Source organism: Anser brachyrhynchus (genome assembly GCF_964034855.1).
Source record: "Anser brachyrhynchus genome assembly, chromosome: 10".
In the NCBI taxonomy this organism is placed as follows: domain Eukaryota; kingdom Metazoa; phylum Chordata; class Aves; order Anseriformes; family Anatidae; genus Anser; species Anser brachyrhynchus.
Window position 1 is genome coordinate 6,405,225 of NC_137705.1, and position 18,695 is coordinate 6,423,919.

Sequence of the window (18,695 nt, forward strand, 5' to 3'; positions counted from 1 at the left end):
GCTTCCGTACTGCCTGTGGAAATATCAGGATGAGCAGCCATGAAAATAGTTACAGAATAAGATGCTTCTACCAGAAATGCACATTGAAGTCTACCATTGTCACTGTTGCATTCCTGCTGATGGAGGAAGGCAGAAACTCTTTTATGGCTTTGTTATTTTTGTGATTGTACTCGTTTGTCTCACTAACACTTCATCTCTTGCCTAACCATTGAAAACTTATGGTCAGTGGTAACTTTTGTCACTGAATTCCACAGGTTAGTCACGTACTGAGTAAAAATATTTTGTTTATCTTCATTGCTTGCATTTGGATTTCAACCATTGTCTCATACTGTTACAGGAGTATATAATTTTACCTTTTCTTTATTGATTTTTCTTTTTTTCTCCTGGCACTGTTCTGGTTATTTCTTTTCTCTTAAAGCCAGAGACTATTCATGTCTTAATCTTTCAGGGAACTCATTCCAGACCCATTTTTATGGTCTCTTTCAACTTTTTTCTTTGAGAGAGAGAGAGTGATTGGTGATTGCAAGGCTAGGTCTGCAGAAACTTTGAAGTTGCTAACTTCAGTAGTTTAGGTGCCTGCAGAAGTGTTAGACACCTGAGAACCCTTGTACATCTGCCACCAAGGATCTCAGGCTGGGGACACTGCCGAAGGGAATTAAGACATAATATCAGACTTCTTAGTACCTTAAGAGTGTGGATTTCTAAAATTATTTTTGCATGTGTCTGCTTGTAATGCACACCAAGAAGGAATTTTGCTGAGGTATGCGTGATACCTCCCAAGTTCCTGGGAAGGGGAAGTGCTAATAGCTAATATGGCATCCAGCAAAGAGCCTGAGCAGTTCAAGTGATGTCTGCCATTGTGCACGGCCTTGGAGCGTACAGCTGCAGGCAGGTGTCCTGCCCCTTTGTAGCTGCAATGGTTGGGCACCTCCTCATAGTGGAAAATGCCGGTGTCCCCTCATGACTTGAAAGGCTCTGAATTACTCCAAGATAACCTTGATCAGTTGGCTAAAAGTACATTCCTATTACTTAAATCAAGGACAGAATTGACTGAAATGAGTTGGCACCATTCCTGCTTTTCCATTAGGCAGTGTTAAAATATGCAAAGCAGAAGAACTCCTTCATTCCCTTAATTCGGTTTAAGGATCTGAGCTTAAAGTTGGCATCCATCTCTCTCTCCTGGCATGAAGCAAGTTTAGCTTTCATTTGAGATATGATGCCTTTGATCTGGTTCTTGGGTATAGTGTGTTCCTACAGAGCTTACAAAGAGCCAAAGTATTCCTGTGCTATCATCAGCACTGAATCTAGCGAGTGTCTTTCAGTTTAATTGGTACGTAACCACTCCACCTCCTGGGTGGAGGGGTGGCTTGTGTCTCAGCAGTTATCAGACCTGTCAAATGTGTCACATGCAGTTGGTGTGAACCCAACTTGTTTGATTTCTGCCTCCTGCCGCAGCCTCTCCGTGCTCGTGTGACCACATGTGAAGTCTGGATTCGTGATCTGGGGGCTGCTGACTGCAGCGCCGTGCAGTAACTCCCTCCAAGCAGGGTCTCTTGTTGAGGCGCTATCCCCTGACATGAGGCCATCTGCTTGCCACTTGAGCTGAGCTCACCAAATTGCTGCATAACCCAGTGTGTAATGGCTCAGCTCATGCACTGGGATTCCAAAACTTCAGAAATCTGATTTATGGATGGAAAGCTTGCATACAATTTGCCATCCAGGATATCGTTTTTAGGCCCTTCAAATCAGCTTTTCTTTCTCACGAAGTCTATAAATGATCTAATTTTCACAAGCCCCTGTTGTTATTTTTGCTATTAATTTAGCCTTTGGCAAAGGACCAAATTGTTAGAGCTTTGCCTTTTTATTTCTGAAACGAAATAAGCAGTTGGAAAGGAGTAATACTGCCTGGTGGAAGGCAGTAGATTTACGTCTCCTCTGAAATTTCAGAGTGGTACAGAAGGAAGGGGAAGGTACAAAGCCAAATGATAAAAGGACGGTACTCTAAACAGACCTGCTTAGTATCACTTTCCAGAAATCTGTATTGCTTTCCTCAGCTGCTACACATAAATAACTCTGATAGTGGGATTTGTAATGCTGCTGTCATACCTTAGCAAGAAGGATCTCTTTGTTTAGCTTGTTTCAGAGAATGCCACACTTTTTTACCCCTGCATTTCCTTTTATTTTTTATCAGAGGTAAAAATCTGAAAGATGTTTTAAAATACCTGCTTTAATTGATGTTGCTGACTAACTTGCGTCGGAATGATTTGCTGAGGAAGTGAGGCTTTCTCCATTTTTGAGAGTCTTTAAATCAATTGGATGGCTTCCTAAGAGATGGTCCTTTGGTTCAACTCCAGGTTAATGGGCTCGGTACGCAAATTGTTGGGTAAAGTTCTTTGGCCTTGTGTGATGTAAGGAATCGGATTATATGATCATACTGGTTCTTTCTGGCCTTCAGATCCATGAAGTAATAATTGGGGAGGTTGCCAAACCAAACCCAGGGTGAAGACTCATAATGAGGACTGTGTACTGAGCAATTGGTTTATGTTTGAGTATATAGTGTTACAGTGTATTCTTACTGCTAAAGAAAAATAAATACATTTCCTTTTTTTTCAGTGTTTATAAATGTGTGAAGTGTGTTTACCTCACAAACCTCTGAAGTAGGTTTTGTATATTGCATGTGGTTAAGTATTTCCAAAGGGCTGTGAATGTATTATAAAAGCAACGGTTGTATATTTGTCACTCAAAACGGTCCTCGTGAATGAGTTACTTCTTCTCCAGCTCTTCCTAAGCTGGGGAAGAGACTTTCAGTCCTCATGATGCTGGGAGAAAGAAATCTGCCATGCTGCCAAACTCAAATTTAAGCTTTTTTTCGATGAGCTTGGTCACTGCATTACCTATTTTGGGGATCCCTATACCTGTCTTCATCACTCCAGATTTGCTTGACCTCGTGTTGTGGACCGTGGGCTAGTTATGTATGTGCAAGCATGTGGGAATCTGTAGGAGAGAGAATTCTCAAGACTTATTGCAAACCTTTGGATGTTTCAGGCTGCAGATGGATGCAAGGATAACATATGTATCAAACGTGCTATGCCTTAACATTCTGCCATGAAGTTTAATTCAGCTTAATTATTCCTTGAAGAGTCAGTTTGCCTTGCATGTTGAAAATACTGCCAAAGTCGTTCATCTCAGCGAGAGCAAACATAAGGGACTTGATAAGGCTTTTAATAGAACAGAAGGGAAAAATAATCTATGTACTGGTTACCAAATAAAGACAGACATTAAATGCAAACATCTGTTAGTGCAAACAAAAGCCAGGAAATTCAGCTGGGAGGGGGAGAGACTGTGAATCTGGATTCATTCCGAAATTACATCGGAGTAGCTGAGAGGAGAATCTTGCCTGAAATTCCCACAGCATTTGTAATTTAGCTACAGTTCCTAGACTTGGACGTTTGGGAGTTGATGGCAGGATGTTTTCACTGACATGCACTTGGCTGAGGATTTCCCTTCCAAATGTTCTGCTGCAACTCAAGTGCGTTAACTCTGTAGGCTCTTGAGAAGACTTTTCTCGAGCTGCGACCTGATCTGGTGGGGGAGAGGAGGATGGATGAAATCATTTCTTTAAAGCAGATCTGAATCTAATTATTACATTCAACTTCCCGGCCAGCTTGAGTGAAGAGTCACTACTAGCCTTGCTGGTGTGGAGGACGAGAGGAGGAGCTGAGTTGCGATCAGGGCCGGAGGGCTTTTGGGGCGGCTGCAAGGGGCGATGGGGGTTCGATCCTCATCCTCCGCCCCGGCTCCGAGGGGGCCAGCCTGATTCAGCCTGCACCCACCGCCGCAGACACGCCGGCACGGGCTGCTGTGCAGCTGCAGAGCTCGGTGGAGAGCCTGCTAACCAGACCTCTCAGCAAGCGTGGTAAACAGAGCGCTCCGTGCCACATCCTTAGCTGGCGAGGAATTAAGGAAGTTAACAGATTAAACACTTAAAAATAACTTTCGTTTCTTTCACTGCAAGTCTTTTAAGCCCCCAGCCATTTAGGAACAAAAGGGATAGTGACCCACGGCAGTCGCTGTGTGTAAGCAACAGCCAAAGCTGTCCGAGGTGCATTGGCCCCATGATCTAGCTGTGAATAAACACAGATAACAAGGAAGTCAGAGCAAGGACTTTTTTTGGAGCAAAAGAGTGTGAAATAGGATTAGCTGATTCACAGAGGATGCAGCAACACTCTGCGTATTTACTGGGGAAAGCGAAATCAATAGGACCACTCTGCTGCCAAACTGAGCATAAAAGTCTCTTGAAGAAAATCAATCTTCCTTACAGGCTCATTAATGTAAAGATCAATTCGCATTAAACTGTAATTAAACAGAGAGGGCTAATAGGAGGAGGGTAAATGATCTACTGTGCCACAGGCAAAATAGATCGTGTAAAATTGAGAACTAAATACATGGAGAATTGGGATATGGGAGTAGCTGGGGACATGCAGTGCCTGTTGGAAAGGACTGGTGGTGCGTTCGGGTGCCCACTGGAGCAGCATGATGGTGAAGGTGGGCGCTGCGTTGTGTTCCTTCTGGATGTCTGGGGTGATACTGGCCAAAGACCAGTAATTCCTGTATCAGGAGCAATGTTTCTCCTTGTACCGCACAGTTTCTAAGAGCTTTTTGTCTGAAGTGTTGGCGATTTCACTGTACTTCTTGGTCGAATTAGTTAAACTTTTAACATGACCCTTTTTTGCTTGCCTTTAGCTTTAATTTTCATTGCGTCTCATTTGCACTTTGTACCAGATGAGCTGACCAGTCGTGGGGATCCCTAACATGGCAGATTTGGGATCATACAGTTAGTTGGTCTTCCTCCTGGAGCAGTTGACTTTTGTTTTCTTAGAGAATACTTAGGGAAGCAACTGTTAAGTCAGTGCTGTTATGCTGCTTCTCTGGAGTTGTCTGGGGTTTGCAGAGCCTTTCTGAAGACTCCTGTGGTCCGTTAGACTCCTTGAGCTGCTGTTTCGCTTTCAGCCAAGACAAGCGTGTCCTGCTCCGTTAGCTGAAACGGCGCTCAGTCACTGCACTCCACCGATCAGAGCCAAGTGTAATTCTGGTTTTCAAGTTAGATAGCGAAGACTTGGCTGAGTATCAGGAGAACTGCTGCTTCGATTCCTGACTGCTCTGGGTAGCCCTTAGAGAAAAGGGCTTGAAACTGCTGCATCAGTACTGTTTATAGCATACAGCTCAGGTCCGAGCTGGTCCATACACGAGATGTGAGTTCACTTGCATATAAGCATCAGTGTAGGTGGTGTTGAAAATTGGGAGTTTTGGGCTTAAGTGAGGAATTGAGGCCTGAGCAAACGCAGCCGTATAGATGTATCCTTAGCTCGGCTGTGGCCTGGGATCCTGCTGTGCTAATTGCTGTACAAACAAAACAACTGCCGTGACCCCCAGGAGACTTAGTCTGCAAGTCATCTTTGCTGGAGTAAGAAAAGGATGATCTAATAATTAGAAATAAGGAGAATACTCTGTTAATTCCATCTGGGTCGCAGCAAGTGGTTTTGTACTCATAAGCACAAAATCCAGATGAGTCAGATGCAGCCGTGTGCGGGGTCCAGTTGAAGTCAGCAGGCTCTGCCTGTGTGCAGGACAGGGCTCAGGCAGCCCAGAAAACCCTGCTGCCTGCCCTGATGCACGGTGTCTCGCACACAGAAAGCTTTCCCCGGTAAGTAAGGCAAAGTGGTATATGCAGATCGAGATCCAGCCGTGTGAACAGACATAGCTCACGCTGCTGGAGCCCCCAGCCCCTGCTTGCTTCAGTTTTCAGTCGGTGTAATGTCTGCAGGGACCAGTTCTCCAGTGTTTATTCAGGCAGTTTTTCAGAGGCTGGAGGGAGACTTCTTCCCGAGGTTTTGGTCTGCACTACAGGCTGTGCTACTCAGATTCTGTTTTTGAATATGAATATATCGATGTGGAAAGGTGAATAGAAAGAATGCCGACAGTCAGGATGTTCAGCGTGCAAGCAACATACAGGCATAAGATACTCTTAAACCTGCCTCTCGTGTTTGCTTTGCTCAGCGTTCATGGCACGGCTCTGGTGTGTAAAGTCCGCTGGATTTTGAGGCCAAAGACTGCAAGAGCCTTTCCCAGTGGAGGAAATTCTCATTAATCATGTGCTCCCATGCACCAGAAGAGACACTGTTTTGACTTCTTGTTTGGGCTGTTGGAACTGTTCTAATCATTTGCATCTCCTCTGCAAGCTATCAGATAGAATGTGAGTGCATGGAAACAGCGAAGGATCTGAGGCTATTCCAGGGAAATGAGTAATCATTTCTTCTAGAAAAGCAGCAGAAATGAAACACGCGGTCCTCAGACTCAATAAAAGATCATCAGAACGCAATCCGCGCAGATACAGAGCAATGTAAAAATTAGCCAGAGGAAAAAGATAGTGAAAGATGGTGGCAGTTCTTGGAATAGCAGTTACCCCTTGAGGCTACTTTATTATGTCTTTACTAGTGAGCATAACTCTCATGTGCAGCCGTGGCAGCTTCTCCTGCAGATAGAGAATTGTTTCAGGCTCAGCTTGCTTCTGCTCTCAAGTCTGTGTGCTGCTTAGCTGCCGTGCTAGGTGAGGATTTGTTCTGGAGGAAGGGGATGGATGACCCAAATGGTCTTTGGGGACAGAGTACAAGGTGTTAGGAGTCGGAATACGGGAACGGTATCTTGTGCGCATGTTCCACATATTCATTACACCCTAAGACCGAGTAAGTTTGGGGGGTTCTGCTTCCTCCTAGCCAAAGACTGGGTATTGCCCCAGGGCAGATGTAACTGGTGAATGTAAAGCATCTTCTGGTGCGCTGTCCCAGGGCAGGTGCACCATGCACAACGTACAAGGTGGCTCCCAACTTGTCCCTCTGCAGATCAAGCCTAGATTAGTTGTTAGGGTCATTTGTGACCATGATCTTTTGTTAAGGTCAATATGAAAAAACAGCCTCATATTTGAACCTCAGAATAGCCCAAAGTTACTACTATTAATATCTGTGGTAGATTGACTGTCTCATGGCATATGGCAAATAAAGCACATGTCTGCAGAGGCAGCTCCTTTGTTAGTCTTCTCAGGCTGAGCAGATTTCAAACATAAATAACTTGCTGAGTTAAAAGTTTTTTTTAGCATATTGGACTTCCCTGCCTAAAAATGCTAGTAACCGCAATTTAGTTTGCCCAGGGGCGAGTAAAAGCAAAGTTGCAACTGCAGTAAAAGCAAATCAAAGTACTTATTAATGTATAATCCTCTATTCATTTATCTTCTCTCCAAAAGCTTGAAACTTTGATACAGTTTTGTGACAAAATTGCACAAAATCAAGAGAATATCAGCGTGTCACTGTTTTCAGACTTTCCACTTTGCCCAGTTAGTCCTTGTTATCAGTCCATAAGTGTCAGGTAGTTTTCCTGGTCCTTAGCTCAGTGGTGCTTCCTCAGAGCCTGGTCTGCCTCGCTCGCCACTGCCTTCCCAGCAGCGGCCACAAATAGATGCACAGTGAGAAGTAAGAGCAGGAACAGGGTAGAACAGACTTTTTAAAGTACGGTGCCATAAATGCTTCCAAAATCCATTTTGTTTACCTTCAAGCGTCCTGGAAGGCTTGAGAACAGGCAGTGTCTTTTAGTTCCTCTGCGTATAACAAGGCTAAAACTGTTTCAGCAGAGGTGTTAAAAAGTGAACGTGGTTCAAAGCCCAGGGAGTAAAACATCAGTTTTGCCATTTACCTTCTGCTCTGTGCGATGCTTAGCACTTCCATCATTGCTTCCACTGGCACCGCGAGGAATGGTGCGTAATTCAGAGTAAAGAAACACTAGTGTAAACAGTGTTCACTAACGTGTGATCCTGCCATGTCTGGGTTGGAAAAGATTAGCAAAAAATCTCTAGAAGGCTCGTTTTTAACCGAATAAAAGCTGACTATATGCTGGATTTTCTGTTATTTTAAACCCGCGTTAAATTCCCCAGGTAATTGCGGAGACGAACAATAGGGATCACGTTAAAAGTTATGATCTTACTGTTGTAAAAACCGCCTTGCTGGTGGTAGGCGGGGTGGAAAATCTGACTGCCGCTTATTAAGGTGGACAGGAAAATGATCAGTCATGCCTTTGGATGAAATGATCACTTAAGAGGCCCTCCTCCCTTCCAAGTGTGTGCATAACTCTTGCTTGTTAACAGGAATTCCACGTGAATATTGATTGGGAGTAAGTGGTTGGGTGAGTACATGTTCTGCCTGTCAAACCATTTAATGTTCAATTGCACATCGGGGAAACTAGCAAAGGCAGCTGGAAAATGAAAGAGGAGTGCAGGAGCATGCAAGGGAAAAGAAGTGTTTTAGTGGTCAAGGATCTGAAGAGAAAACGGAGAAGGGAAGAAGAGTAAATGGCAAAAGAAAGAACCTGTAAATGGCAAAAGAAAGAACCTATAAATGGCTCATTGATTTTAGACTTAAAATACCTTCTCCAATCCAGTGTATACTGCAGGTCACTGCATGGAAGCAATTGCTGTTTCAGGGTGAAGTGGGGCGTGATTAATATAAACAACCAGGGAAAGGGTCTGGACTTTCTGTAGTTTTTCAGGAGCCCTGGAAAAGGAGCTCCTTTCTTTACGGAAGCTTTTTGCCCCCCCGATTATGTTCCTGGGTCAGACTTCTTTCTTTTCAACCTAAGGAACTGAAGAAGTAACTGGTCCGTTTAAAGAGGCCTGAAGAACTTTCTGGCTAAGTGGTGGTGAATGCTTTTGATTTTGACCATTGGTTTTACAAGATCTGCTCTGGGGAAGCTTGTACAGCTATTATTTTACACCAGCCTGGGTTAGCACAGTATCAGTTCTGCTTCAGAGATCAATTTTTCCTCCCTGGATCTTCCGAGACCTTGTTCTGCAGTTTCCTGAAGCCGTCCTTCCTACTTGACATGCTTTATTAACAACAAGGTGTCTAAACTTTCTAAGAAGAGCTGTTTTCTTTCCTAACTTGGCTATTGCTTTTCCACACAGGAGCTATTCCTTCTTGCAGGCTGAACAGTCTCAGCTGAGTAGAGCTCCCAGTGAAGCCTGCCCAGAGGCTATCCCCGCTCTGGCGACCTTGCTGACAAGACAGATAAGCCCTTTCAACAGAGCACAAGTGTGTGTCATGTTGGAACAGCCCAACCAGCCAGCCTATCTACATCTATAAAGTGTTAACAGGAGTTTGCTTGGCCAGTTAAAAGCGCGCGTTCCTCTAACCGCTGCCTTCTGTAAGGGTCTGCGGCAAGTGCCATTGGACTCAGAGAGGTTCATGGTCTTGTGGAGCAGATACTCAAGAATATTGTCCTTTATTTACCTGCCTCAGCATCAGGGTCACAAAAATCTTGTGTGGTTAAATTCACCTGTTTGTTGTGCTCCTGTCAGAAATGGGAAGAGCCTGTGTCACATCCTGGTGGCATTCAGGCACAAACAGCGCGTGCTATCAAGCAGTCTGCATGCAATTACAGTTTGGATTTATGTCCCAGCATCACGGGCAGAGTCATTACATTTGGTTTGCACTTAAATTGCTTTTCCACTTGTGTATTTTCCCCTCCTCGCTCCTGTGGAGAGACAAAAGCAAAACAAAGCCACCCACAAAACATATGCACTCACTAGGCTGTGGTGGATCTTCCTCGCTTTGATCATTTATTACACAAAGAGGAACTAAAATCAGCATCAGGATTTAAGGATAAAAGTGCCTACATGCCTTGTGATCCTGGGCCCTATTGGCTTTCAAATGAAAACGCTACCCTTGTTGATTAGATCGAAGCTTGCAAAAACTTGCTTGCAGTGACAACAAAAAGAAGATGCTGTCTGTGCTGGGGATGGGACAGGGTAGCTGTCCCAGCCCCTGCTCTGAGTTAAATTCACATCTGGCTCATTTTGATTCTCGCTCTCTCTTCCTCCTTGCTACAGCCAGGACTCCTCTTGGAGGCCAATGATAAGATACATCAAGTGTATAGCATAAAAACACTGACCTGTCATCTTCCAGCAGCTGAATGACCCCTTTCAAATACTGATTGAGCCCCTTCTAATAGCCAGTGCAGTGCCCCACAGCCTCATTCACACAGGTGGTGCAGAGCCATGTGGTTTCCTGCATTCTCGTGTGAAATCTGCCATTTACCTTGTAGGACTCTTCTCCTTCTATTCCTGTAGGACATTTCGGTTCCTTCTCAGCAGAGTTCGGCCCTCAGCACAGCCTCTTCTCTCCTTTGCAGCCTTCCTCAGTGCTTGTTCCAGACAGAGGCTGGGGACTATGAGGAGATGGAGGGTGACGAGAGCAGTGGATCGGTCTGAGAGCTGGAGAAGAAGGGGGTTAAACGCTAGCACAGCTGTGCATGTGCACAAGCTGGTTGTTGCAAAACCACCATCGATCATGCCCAGTGGCTCAGAGGTGCTTGCCCTCCCTCGTGCCAGGGATCTGGCCAAACTGCCGCGTAAGCTGAGCAGCGGCCGCCGAAGATCCCTCGCCCCACCACTAAAGGGTGCACCATCCCCGACAGGGACGCACGCGGTGACTCTGAAGGTCAGTGCCAAGATGTTTTGAGGTGGAGCTGCACGCGGGGAGGCAAGGTTGTGCTCTGCGGTATTGAGTTCATAAAAGTTCAGGGAAGCTCCTTACGGCGAGGTTGTGACAAACAATGAAAGATGCTATACGCGGCGTTTTCGTGGGTCTGTTCCCTTTGTGAATACATCATTTAAAAAGCCCGTGCGGAGCGCTATCTTCCTGAAGCATCAAGCAGAAAGACTGGTACATTTGGAACCACCCTGTTGCTGACGGGGGGGACAGCTGTGCCTGTAACAGGGACGGTCTGGTCTTCAGGAATCTTAATTTGCTTTGATGTCATAACAGGTTGTGTAACATGCTGAGTCGGGAAGGCAGCCTCTGTTTTTAAAGATGACTAACTTCTAATCCTGCCTGTCCCACACATTTTGCTCTGCTAATAGATCGAATGCTGAAGGCTTGGGACGTTTATATTGCAAAAAAATATCCAAAATCATATTGTGGCGAGTCAAGGAAGGCTAGTGAGAGTAAATGCAGATCGGAGAGAGGGAGAAAGCTTTTATGAAATTATATCACTCACCTCAGTGGATCTAATGCACAGCATAAGGTTATCTGACGAAACAGAAAGTTTACATAAACATTGTAAATGCAGAAATATCTGGAGAGAATGTGCATGGTTTTGAGCCCCACGTCTGTCCCAGCCTGCGTCTAGCTGTGGGTAGTTTGCTTTGTGCTTCTCCGTCCTAAAGCACCAACACAGGCCAAGAACGTAACCTGGTGAAGAAAAACCCTGTAAGTACATCGGCAAATGGAGAAATGCCTTTAGACTTCCTGCCATTGTTCAGTATAGCTGGAATGCCTCTGTCAGCCTGTTCTTGCTTTACACTTACGTATGATGATTTTAAGTGAAAACAGCTTGAAATGGTCGCAGGTTTTGTTTGCAGCACCTTAGAAAGGCCTTGTTCTGCAGGAGAACTAGCGAGAGGGAAGATCCTGACATACAGCCTCAGACAGATCACCTAAACCTTTAAGGGAAAGTCAGGATGCCTGCAAACTCTGTGCAGTTTTCTTTTCCCCCTCTCATTTTGTGTCTGACCCTAAAACGTGGTGGCTGCTTGGCCTGCCGCTGCTCTGCTCTCGCTGCGCATGCGGCCGGCACCTGAACAAACAGAGCCGTATCTGCGGCGGCCCTGGGGCTCCGCCAGGATTCCTCGGGGAAGGAGTGATTCAGAGCATCTGAGGGAAGTGGGGGCTGCTTCCATGCGTCCTTGCTTCCTGCCCAAAGAAAAACGCGTGCAGCGTTACTTTGGAAAGAAAGAAAAGCGGGGCTGTTCCCTTAAGCAAGCTCAGCACACGCTGGGTTGGCTAAGGACGTACGTTCTTGTCGGGTACCAAACCTTGAGCCTCACCGGTGATGCTGGTGAGACTGGGGTGGCAGTGCGGAGTGGCAGGCAGCTTTCTCAGGGCAGCTGGGAAGCCTGAGGGCTTACGGCTGAGCTTTGGGCAGCTCAGGCTTTCAGGGGAAGGTCTCATGCACGGAAGTAAGAGGACAGATAGCATGCTGCGGGTTTCCAGCTTGTCACCTGCATATTCGCTCCGTTCTCTGTTGCCTTTCCCTTGCAAGGTAGAGCTTTTACAAGTCCTGATAGAGCAGAGGAAGTTTTTGATTAAAAGTCTTTGGCATTTTTAGGAGTAAAATGTTAAGATCATGCAAGAAGTTTTATGCTGACAAACTATAAAAATGGAGTTACAGCAATGTTCTCTATCCTTATTTCCATAAGAGGAATCGCTTGGGACAGATTTTATGTTATGGAGCATGATGATGTGACAAGAACAAACAGAAGTGTCTCTATCGCTGCCACGTTTTGCAGATCATGGGTTCCTCTTCATCCTCGTCAGGGCAATTGCTCAGGCATCTTCCACTGTGAAACTGTGTTTCTGTGTAATGAATGGCGGGGTAAAATCAGATGGCAGGTCTAAGGTGGGAGTTTAGGAACCCGTATCTTAAATCTTCTTTAGTGTTTCTAGGAAGATTGATATTAAATCTCCGTCTTCTCCAAATTGCGAAGATGGAGGAGGAGGAGGGCAGGTAATTCCAGGCATCACTTAGTCACGGTGTATGTGAGCCGGCTTGTGTTACGGTGTCTTTGATCTCGCTTCTGGCCGTGCCCTCTCTGCGTGGCCTGTCTGTGACACCGAGCCTTGCATGTCCTTCGGTAGCAAACCCCATAACTCTTCCTGGCTCCAGCACTGTTTTTTTTCACTACTTTCCCAGTATGGAAATATTAACTGAACTCTGGACTTCTCAGTCTCTGGTTGTAGCCTTGTGATCTCTCTTATATGCTCCTTTTGAGAATGCGCTCACATTATTAATAGAGCCTTACCCGAGGTGTGGAGCCTCTTTTGAAGCTTGATTTTATTTTTGATGCCTATAACAGGTGTGGGTTTAATAGGTTTGCTGTATTAAGGCTTTCTTTTTTTTCGGTGAGCCCAGCCAGCCCTGTAAGCTGACACGACATGAAGGCCAGGCATGTGACTGCTCCCTGCCTCTAGCCTCACTTCACACCACGCAGTTGTGCTGCAGGCTCCCAGCAGCCAAGGCAGACTTAATTCAAGCTTTGTCTAAACCAGGAGGGTTTTGTGCTGATTGTATTTAAATCAGTCTGGGCAAAGCCCCTTGTGCATTCCCATCTGAGGGTCTGCTTGCTTTGATTTTCCGCTGTCAGCTTTCTAATGGGCAGCTGCTGAGGGGAAGTAAATGTGGCTCTAACAACAAAGGAGCGTGTTTGCACTGCTCTCTGCATCGATTTCACAGAAGAGGTTTGAAGCCATGGTCTAAATTAAACTGATTAGTGTACTCCAAAGGACAGGCTTGCTGCAAAGAGGAAGGTGAATTCTTCTCCTATTAGGTCTACTGGAAAATGTTTCACAGCCTGTTTATCAAATAAATATTCACAAAGACGCTTCGAACTAGGAAACCCACCGGGATTAAAGTGTAACTTTACCTCTAAAATACAAGCTGAGATTCCTGGAAATGCTGCAAGCTTTTGACTTTGCGCCACCTGTTGTTTTCCTGCCACCCCCTTCGGCTCCCTCCCGACTTAGAGCAAACCCAAACACGCTTTGCTTCGCTGGAACATTTTGCTTGTTTTTCTGTCTCTGAGCAGCCTGGAGAAGCGCAGAGCGTGCGTTTGCTTCCTGACGTTGTCCGCATAGGCTCGGTTCAGCAAAAGGCTGGCTAAGGCTAACCCAAATCTCCTGTAACCCCGAGGGGTCTGTTGGGGAGCAGCGCAAAGCGCAGGGGCTGAGGGGCTGCGGCACCTCGGGGTGTGGATGTGGTGGTGGCTGGAGGGTCGGTTCCCTCTGTGCTTGCTCCAACTGGTGCTGACCCGAGGGCGAAGCAGTGCCTGAGGAGCTGCCATGTGCGTGCAGCTCGCGGTGTTAAAGTCACCCAGCGCTGACTTCGAGTTGCCTTGGTGTATGGCGCTAGGTTGTTACGGTTCATCTGCTTTAGCTCCAAATTGGCATCTCCAGGAATGAGGGTACAGAGCTGGGAAATGAAACCCTTTTAGCTACATCCTCCCTCGTTCACAAGCAAACCCTCGTGGACTCGGGCTCCTCACTCCCTGGGATTTCTTTTTCACCAGCGCGACTTTCACTCCAAACCCGTAGTCCTCGGCGAGGCAGTCGTGCAGCAGCCGAGTCCAGCAGTGCATTCCCACACAGATGGATAACCCAGAGGTAGAGAGGGGTTAAGAAACTTGCCCAAGGCGGATGAGTCAGTGCCAGAGCTGGGAATAGAAAGTAAGAGACTTGGCTCCCACTCCTGGCTCTAATTGCTCAATCTCGCGTTGAGGCCTTGTCATCTTATACTCTTGAGGTAACGCTGGCCGAAGCGAGGCGGGGAAATCTGTTTCCAGGCTGTGATACCTAAGGAGAGGGGAGAGGAAAAGACACCTGGAGGCAAATTGGTTGTGGAAGGACCAGTAATTTGTGCTTTAAAGCCTGGTCCAGCAATTGGTACTAAAATCTGATCTGTCACCTTTGAAGCTGAGGAACTGTAAACTAAGGAGCGAGTCAGTAAAAATCCAGGCCTTGTGCAGTCAAAGGAGAGAGGTAAAGTTATAACTTCATCACTTGTCTTCCGTCTGTAAAACACCTTTGTGATAAGACTGGGAACAAAGGAAGACAAGCTGAAAGGATCCAAGTACTAACAGGAAGGGTTAAATCACATTTCAGCTCTTACTGTAAGAATGAAAAATTAAATGTAATCAAGCTAGCAAAAGGTTTGGACTACGTTGCGTTCATATCACATGCTGTGTATAGGAAAAGTCAGCAGGGCTGCTTTTGTTTGAAGTGCAGCGCTTTGAGAGGGTGCAGTACTTTGCAGCAAACTGTCTGACATTCCCCAGCTGGGACTGGCCCGGGATGGTGTTTGGAGCCGAGAGCTACGTTTGGAGTCAGCCCATGTTTGAAGGAGACAGGGAGAGGGAGAGAAAGAAGCCTGTTGTTTTCCTGTGTGAAATAATGCATCCAGCTCAGCTGCCAGCTGCGGCGCAAGGAAAGCGAGAGGCAAATGGACAGAAGTCACCTGGAAACTGTGAGCATGGCTCAGACAATACAGTTCTTTCCTGCCCTTTCCTTCCCTTCCCTTCTTAAACTCAGTCCTCTGGGAAGGGCTGGGAGATCTGGCAGGCAGGCAGGCTGGATATATGTTGAGCAACTAAAGCACAGAAATATTAATACTCCAAAAAAATAACATTGGCTTCTGAGGAACAGCTCATGTCCAAACTCACTCCGTGCTCTCACTCCCTCACAGCCTCAGCTGCCCCGCGCAGGAATTGTCAGGTAGTTTATGGATTCTTCGTGTTCATTTGTACAAGCCTTCATTTCCTGTTAATTTACAGCCAGGTTCAGCTCAGCCATCGCAGCCCAGATGAGATCAGAGTTGAACTCACAGCCCCTTCTTCAGCAGAGCTCAGAAAGCATGTTGGGGTTTGCTTTCGCTTCTGTCTGCGTCGAGGTACTTCCCTGAATCGGGTCACACACGCTCATTTAATGGCCGCTGTTATTTTGAGAAGGAAAAAAAGACGGAAATTTTTGAACTGGCGAGTTTTACCTATTGAGGCCTTGCAAAAGAAACTAGGCCTTACGGAAATGAAATCCTTCTCACCCGTGCGCTCAGTTAACGGAGGACAGAAAAACCTGGGTACAGGGAGTTTTCCTGTATTTCAGACACCCTATTAACAAATCCACTGGAGCTCTGTTCCTCTGCGTGCCATGGACGTGAAAATTCAGTCTTCATTTCCAGCTGTAAACGAATACTGGTCATATCATTGCTTTTTATACTGTTCGTGTTTGCAGAGCCTGCGTGCCCGTAACCCATGGAGTAAGCGGTTTGGGGACTTAAGTTATGACTTCCCTTTGATTTTCCTGAGGCCTTTTTGCACCATATTAGCAGAGCATTTCTGTAGTGGTGTAAAATTTGTCCTTAATGACTTGTGAGCCTGCATTGAGTTAGCTAAGTAGCATTTAAACTCCTAGCAGTGTTTCTGGGACTATTTCCCCAGTGTAAGTGAGCATCGGGCGCTGTTCAGAGGGTGAGTCTCCAGAAAACGAATTGTCAGGGGGATGCGGTTTATAGCCTCTTTCTGTTACCAGCCCCAGCAAACGTGGTGGTGAAACAATCTGGTTTTAGTAGTGGGGAAGGAGAGGAGATCAGTGTGGGGAGCAGAAAACCCTTGCCACGTGCTATAGGTATTTTTGGGGGGCTTGTCTGAACACCTGGGTGAGGCTGGAGGAGACCAGCTCCCAGACACCCGGCGGCTTCAGCGCCTCGAAGGCTCCGGTGGGCTCACGGAGCAGGTTTTTATTTCAGAGAGCTGATGCTGTGTCGGGAGAGCCGGCGCGTCCCAATTTGCATTCGAGAGCGCTTTCACTGGCGGCTGTCTCTTCTTCTGGTTACGCAGCGGGTAGGCAGCCGGATTAAGCCACAGTACTTGTCTGAACCCTCTCTGCTATCTCTTATTATTCAGCAAGTTCTCAAGTGTCTGCTGAGCGTCTCTATTTGGAGTGCCTCACTCCCAGCCTTGCCAGGAATATCAATGACTGGTCTAAATTCACATCAGGCATGTGCTCTACTTCTTGTGACTAATGCACAATGTATTTTTTTTTAATTGGTTACTGTTCTCTCCGCTGATTCAGGCCAGAACGGAGTCAGAGGAAAGGACTCGGGGGATTTTTAGTTAGACCTTGCTGAGTACGGATGAGGTCTAAGAGGTAATTAACTGTTTGACAGCTGTGGAAATGTTGAGGAGAGCTTGTGGTACCTTCTCTGAAGAAAAACATTAGATTAAGTCCTTCAGGCTGGTGCCGATAAGGCAGCAAATGCAGATGATTGTTACGGGGTCTGATCCCGTAGGCAGTGCTTGGGCAGAGCGCACGGTACCTCAGAGTCATCCTAATCACGCAGTGGGACAAAGGTGGCAGAAGATGAGGAAATGTTTGCAGGAACAAGCCGTCTTACAGTATTTCTGTGTATTACAGATCAGTGTAAATAGTCCAAAGCTGAGGGTTTTCAGAAGGATCCCTAGGAGTTATGGAAGCAATGTTTTGTAACCTTTCCTGAGACTGTACGTACTTACCTGTTTCTTGCAGACAGCTCTGAAAATCCCATCCTCCGTGTAAAAACATTGGCAGTTTGCTTAAACTGTTGTTCAGCGCTGTTTGCCCGCAGGATTAAAATCCAACCCTGCAGAGCTTGTATATAACGAATCCGATTTGGAAGTGCAGGCCTGTAGGAGACCAAGCCCAAATGACTGGAAGGAGAAGGGAAAGTCTCGTACCGTAACAGGAAAATTGTCTGGAAGCCTGCAAATGTATGAGACCCAATCTCTGTAGTCACAGGAACGACATGGGGGTTAGGGAAGGTGTCCCTGGCGTGGGTTTCTCCTAGGACAGCTGCTAAAGACGTGCTGTAAATCACCACGTGTGAACTCAGCGGCCAGCCCGAGCGCCTGCTGCACCCTCGGATAGTCTCTTTGTTTTTCCAAGAGAACTAAATTGTCTCTGTTTCTCCTCCTGACCATTTCAGGCATCACAACAGGATCCGTAGCATTGAAGCAAGTCAACTGAAGCCCTACGTTACCCTGGAAACGTTGGACCTGAGTTTCAATGACATCACGGAAATCCGAAACGGCTGCTTTCCACAGGGACTTCACATAAAGGAGCTGTGAGTTTTTCTTGTTGGGAACAGCTTTTGTTGACTTACCACAGCAGAGAAAAGGGCCTCAAACCTTCTTTAAAAGAAGGAAAGGGAACGACACAAAAAGTATGGGGTTATTCATCAGGATTTTAAGTGCAGAGGAGAATCAGATGGCAGCACATTGTTCTCACTGTCAGGTTATTTATTGAGCTTTTTCATTTGGGTTTCTGACATACCCGTAAAGAATGCAGATTATTATTTGTGTAGCACGGGAACGTTGCAGCAGTGAAAAGCTGTAATGCATCCTCCAGGTGTTGGTGTTTTCACTGGAAGCCTAGAAGCCAGAGCTGTCTCCAGCAGAACAGTATCTCTTCCCCAGTGGGATCTGTAGGTGCTGCTTCCTAGATCAGCCCCTTTGCATCTGGAAGAGGGAAGGGTGAATGCTTATTTCATTGTTACAGTTAAAGTGACTATTGAATGAAATCTCAGTGGCTAAGAACAGAAATCTCTCGTTGGTAATTTGAAGAAAAAGCGGGATTAAGCAGAGTAATGCCCTCTCCATAGAGCTTTTTGCCTATTCAGGGAAACATAAAATAATCTGTGTTTTAGGTAAATTTGAAAAGGTGCAGACAGATGATCTGCTTGCATTAAAGTTTGCACAAAAGTTACTGCCTCTGGTTGTAAGAGGATATAAGAGTGTGTGTGTTGTACCCAATGATTGTTTGTTAACATGTAAGAACAGCCTCTGTGCTAAGACCAGAGTGCAAGTAAGAAAGAGCCCTGGGACAGATGCTGAGGGAAAAATCTTAAGAAATGGGGAATGGCTGGAGTCATCCTGCACTAGAATATTCTCTGGTTTCTGGCTTCCACTCCAAACTTTCTGAAGCAGGAGGTTATAAGGGAGCTCTTGGGAATTGCACTGCACTTCTCCACATTCGTCACAGGGCTCTGGGAAGGCACTGTGCTTTTTG

General features: G+C 46.1%; 1 protein-coding gene across 1 annotated transcript in view; it reads left to right on the forward strand.

Annotated features, from left to right (window-relative positions):
• Positions 1-18,695, forward strand: part of LRIG1 (leucine rich repeats and immunoglobulin like domains 1) — an 87,578-nt gene that overhangs the window by 38,180 nt on the left and 30,703 nt on the right. Inside the window, exon 4 of the mRNA XM_080606404.1 lies at positions 17,614-17,751. Within this exon, the coding sequence (XP_080462530.1) occupies positions 17,614-17,751 (138 nt within the window). The remainder of the gene's footprint in view (positions 1-17,613; positions 17,752-18,695) is intronic.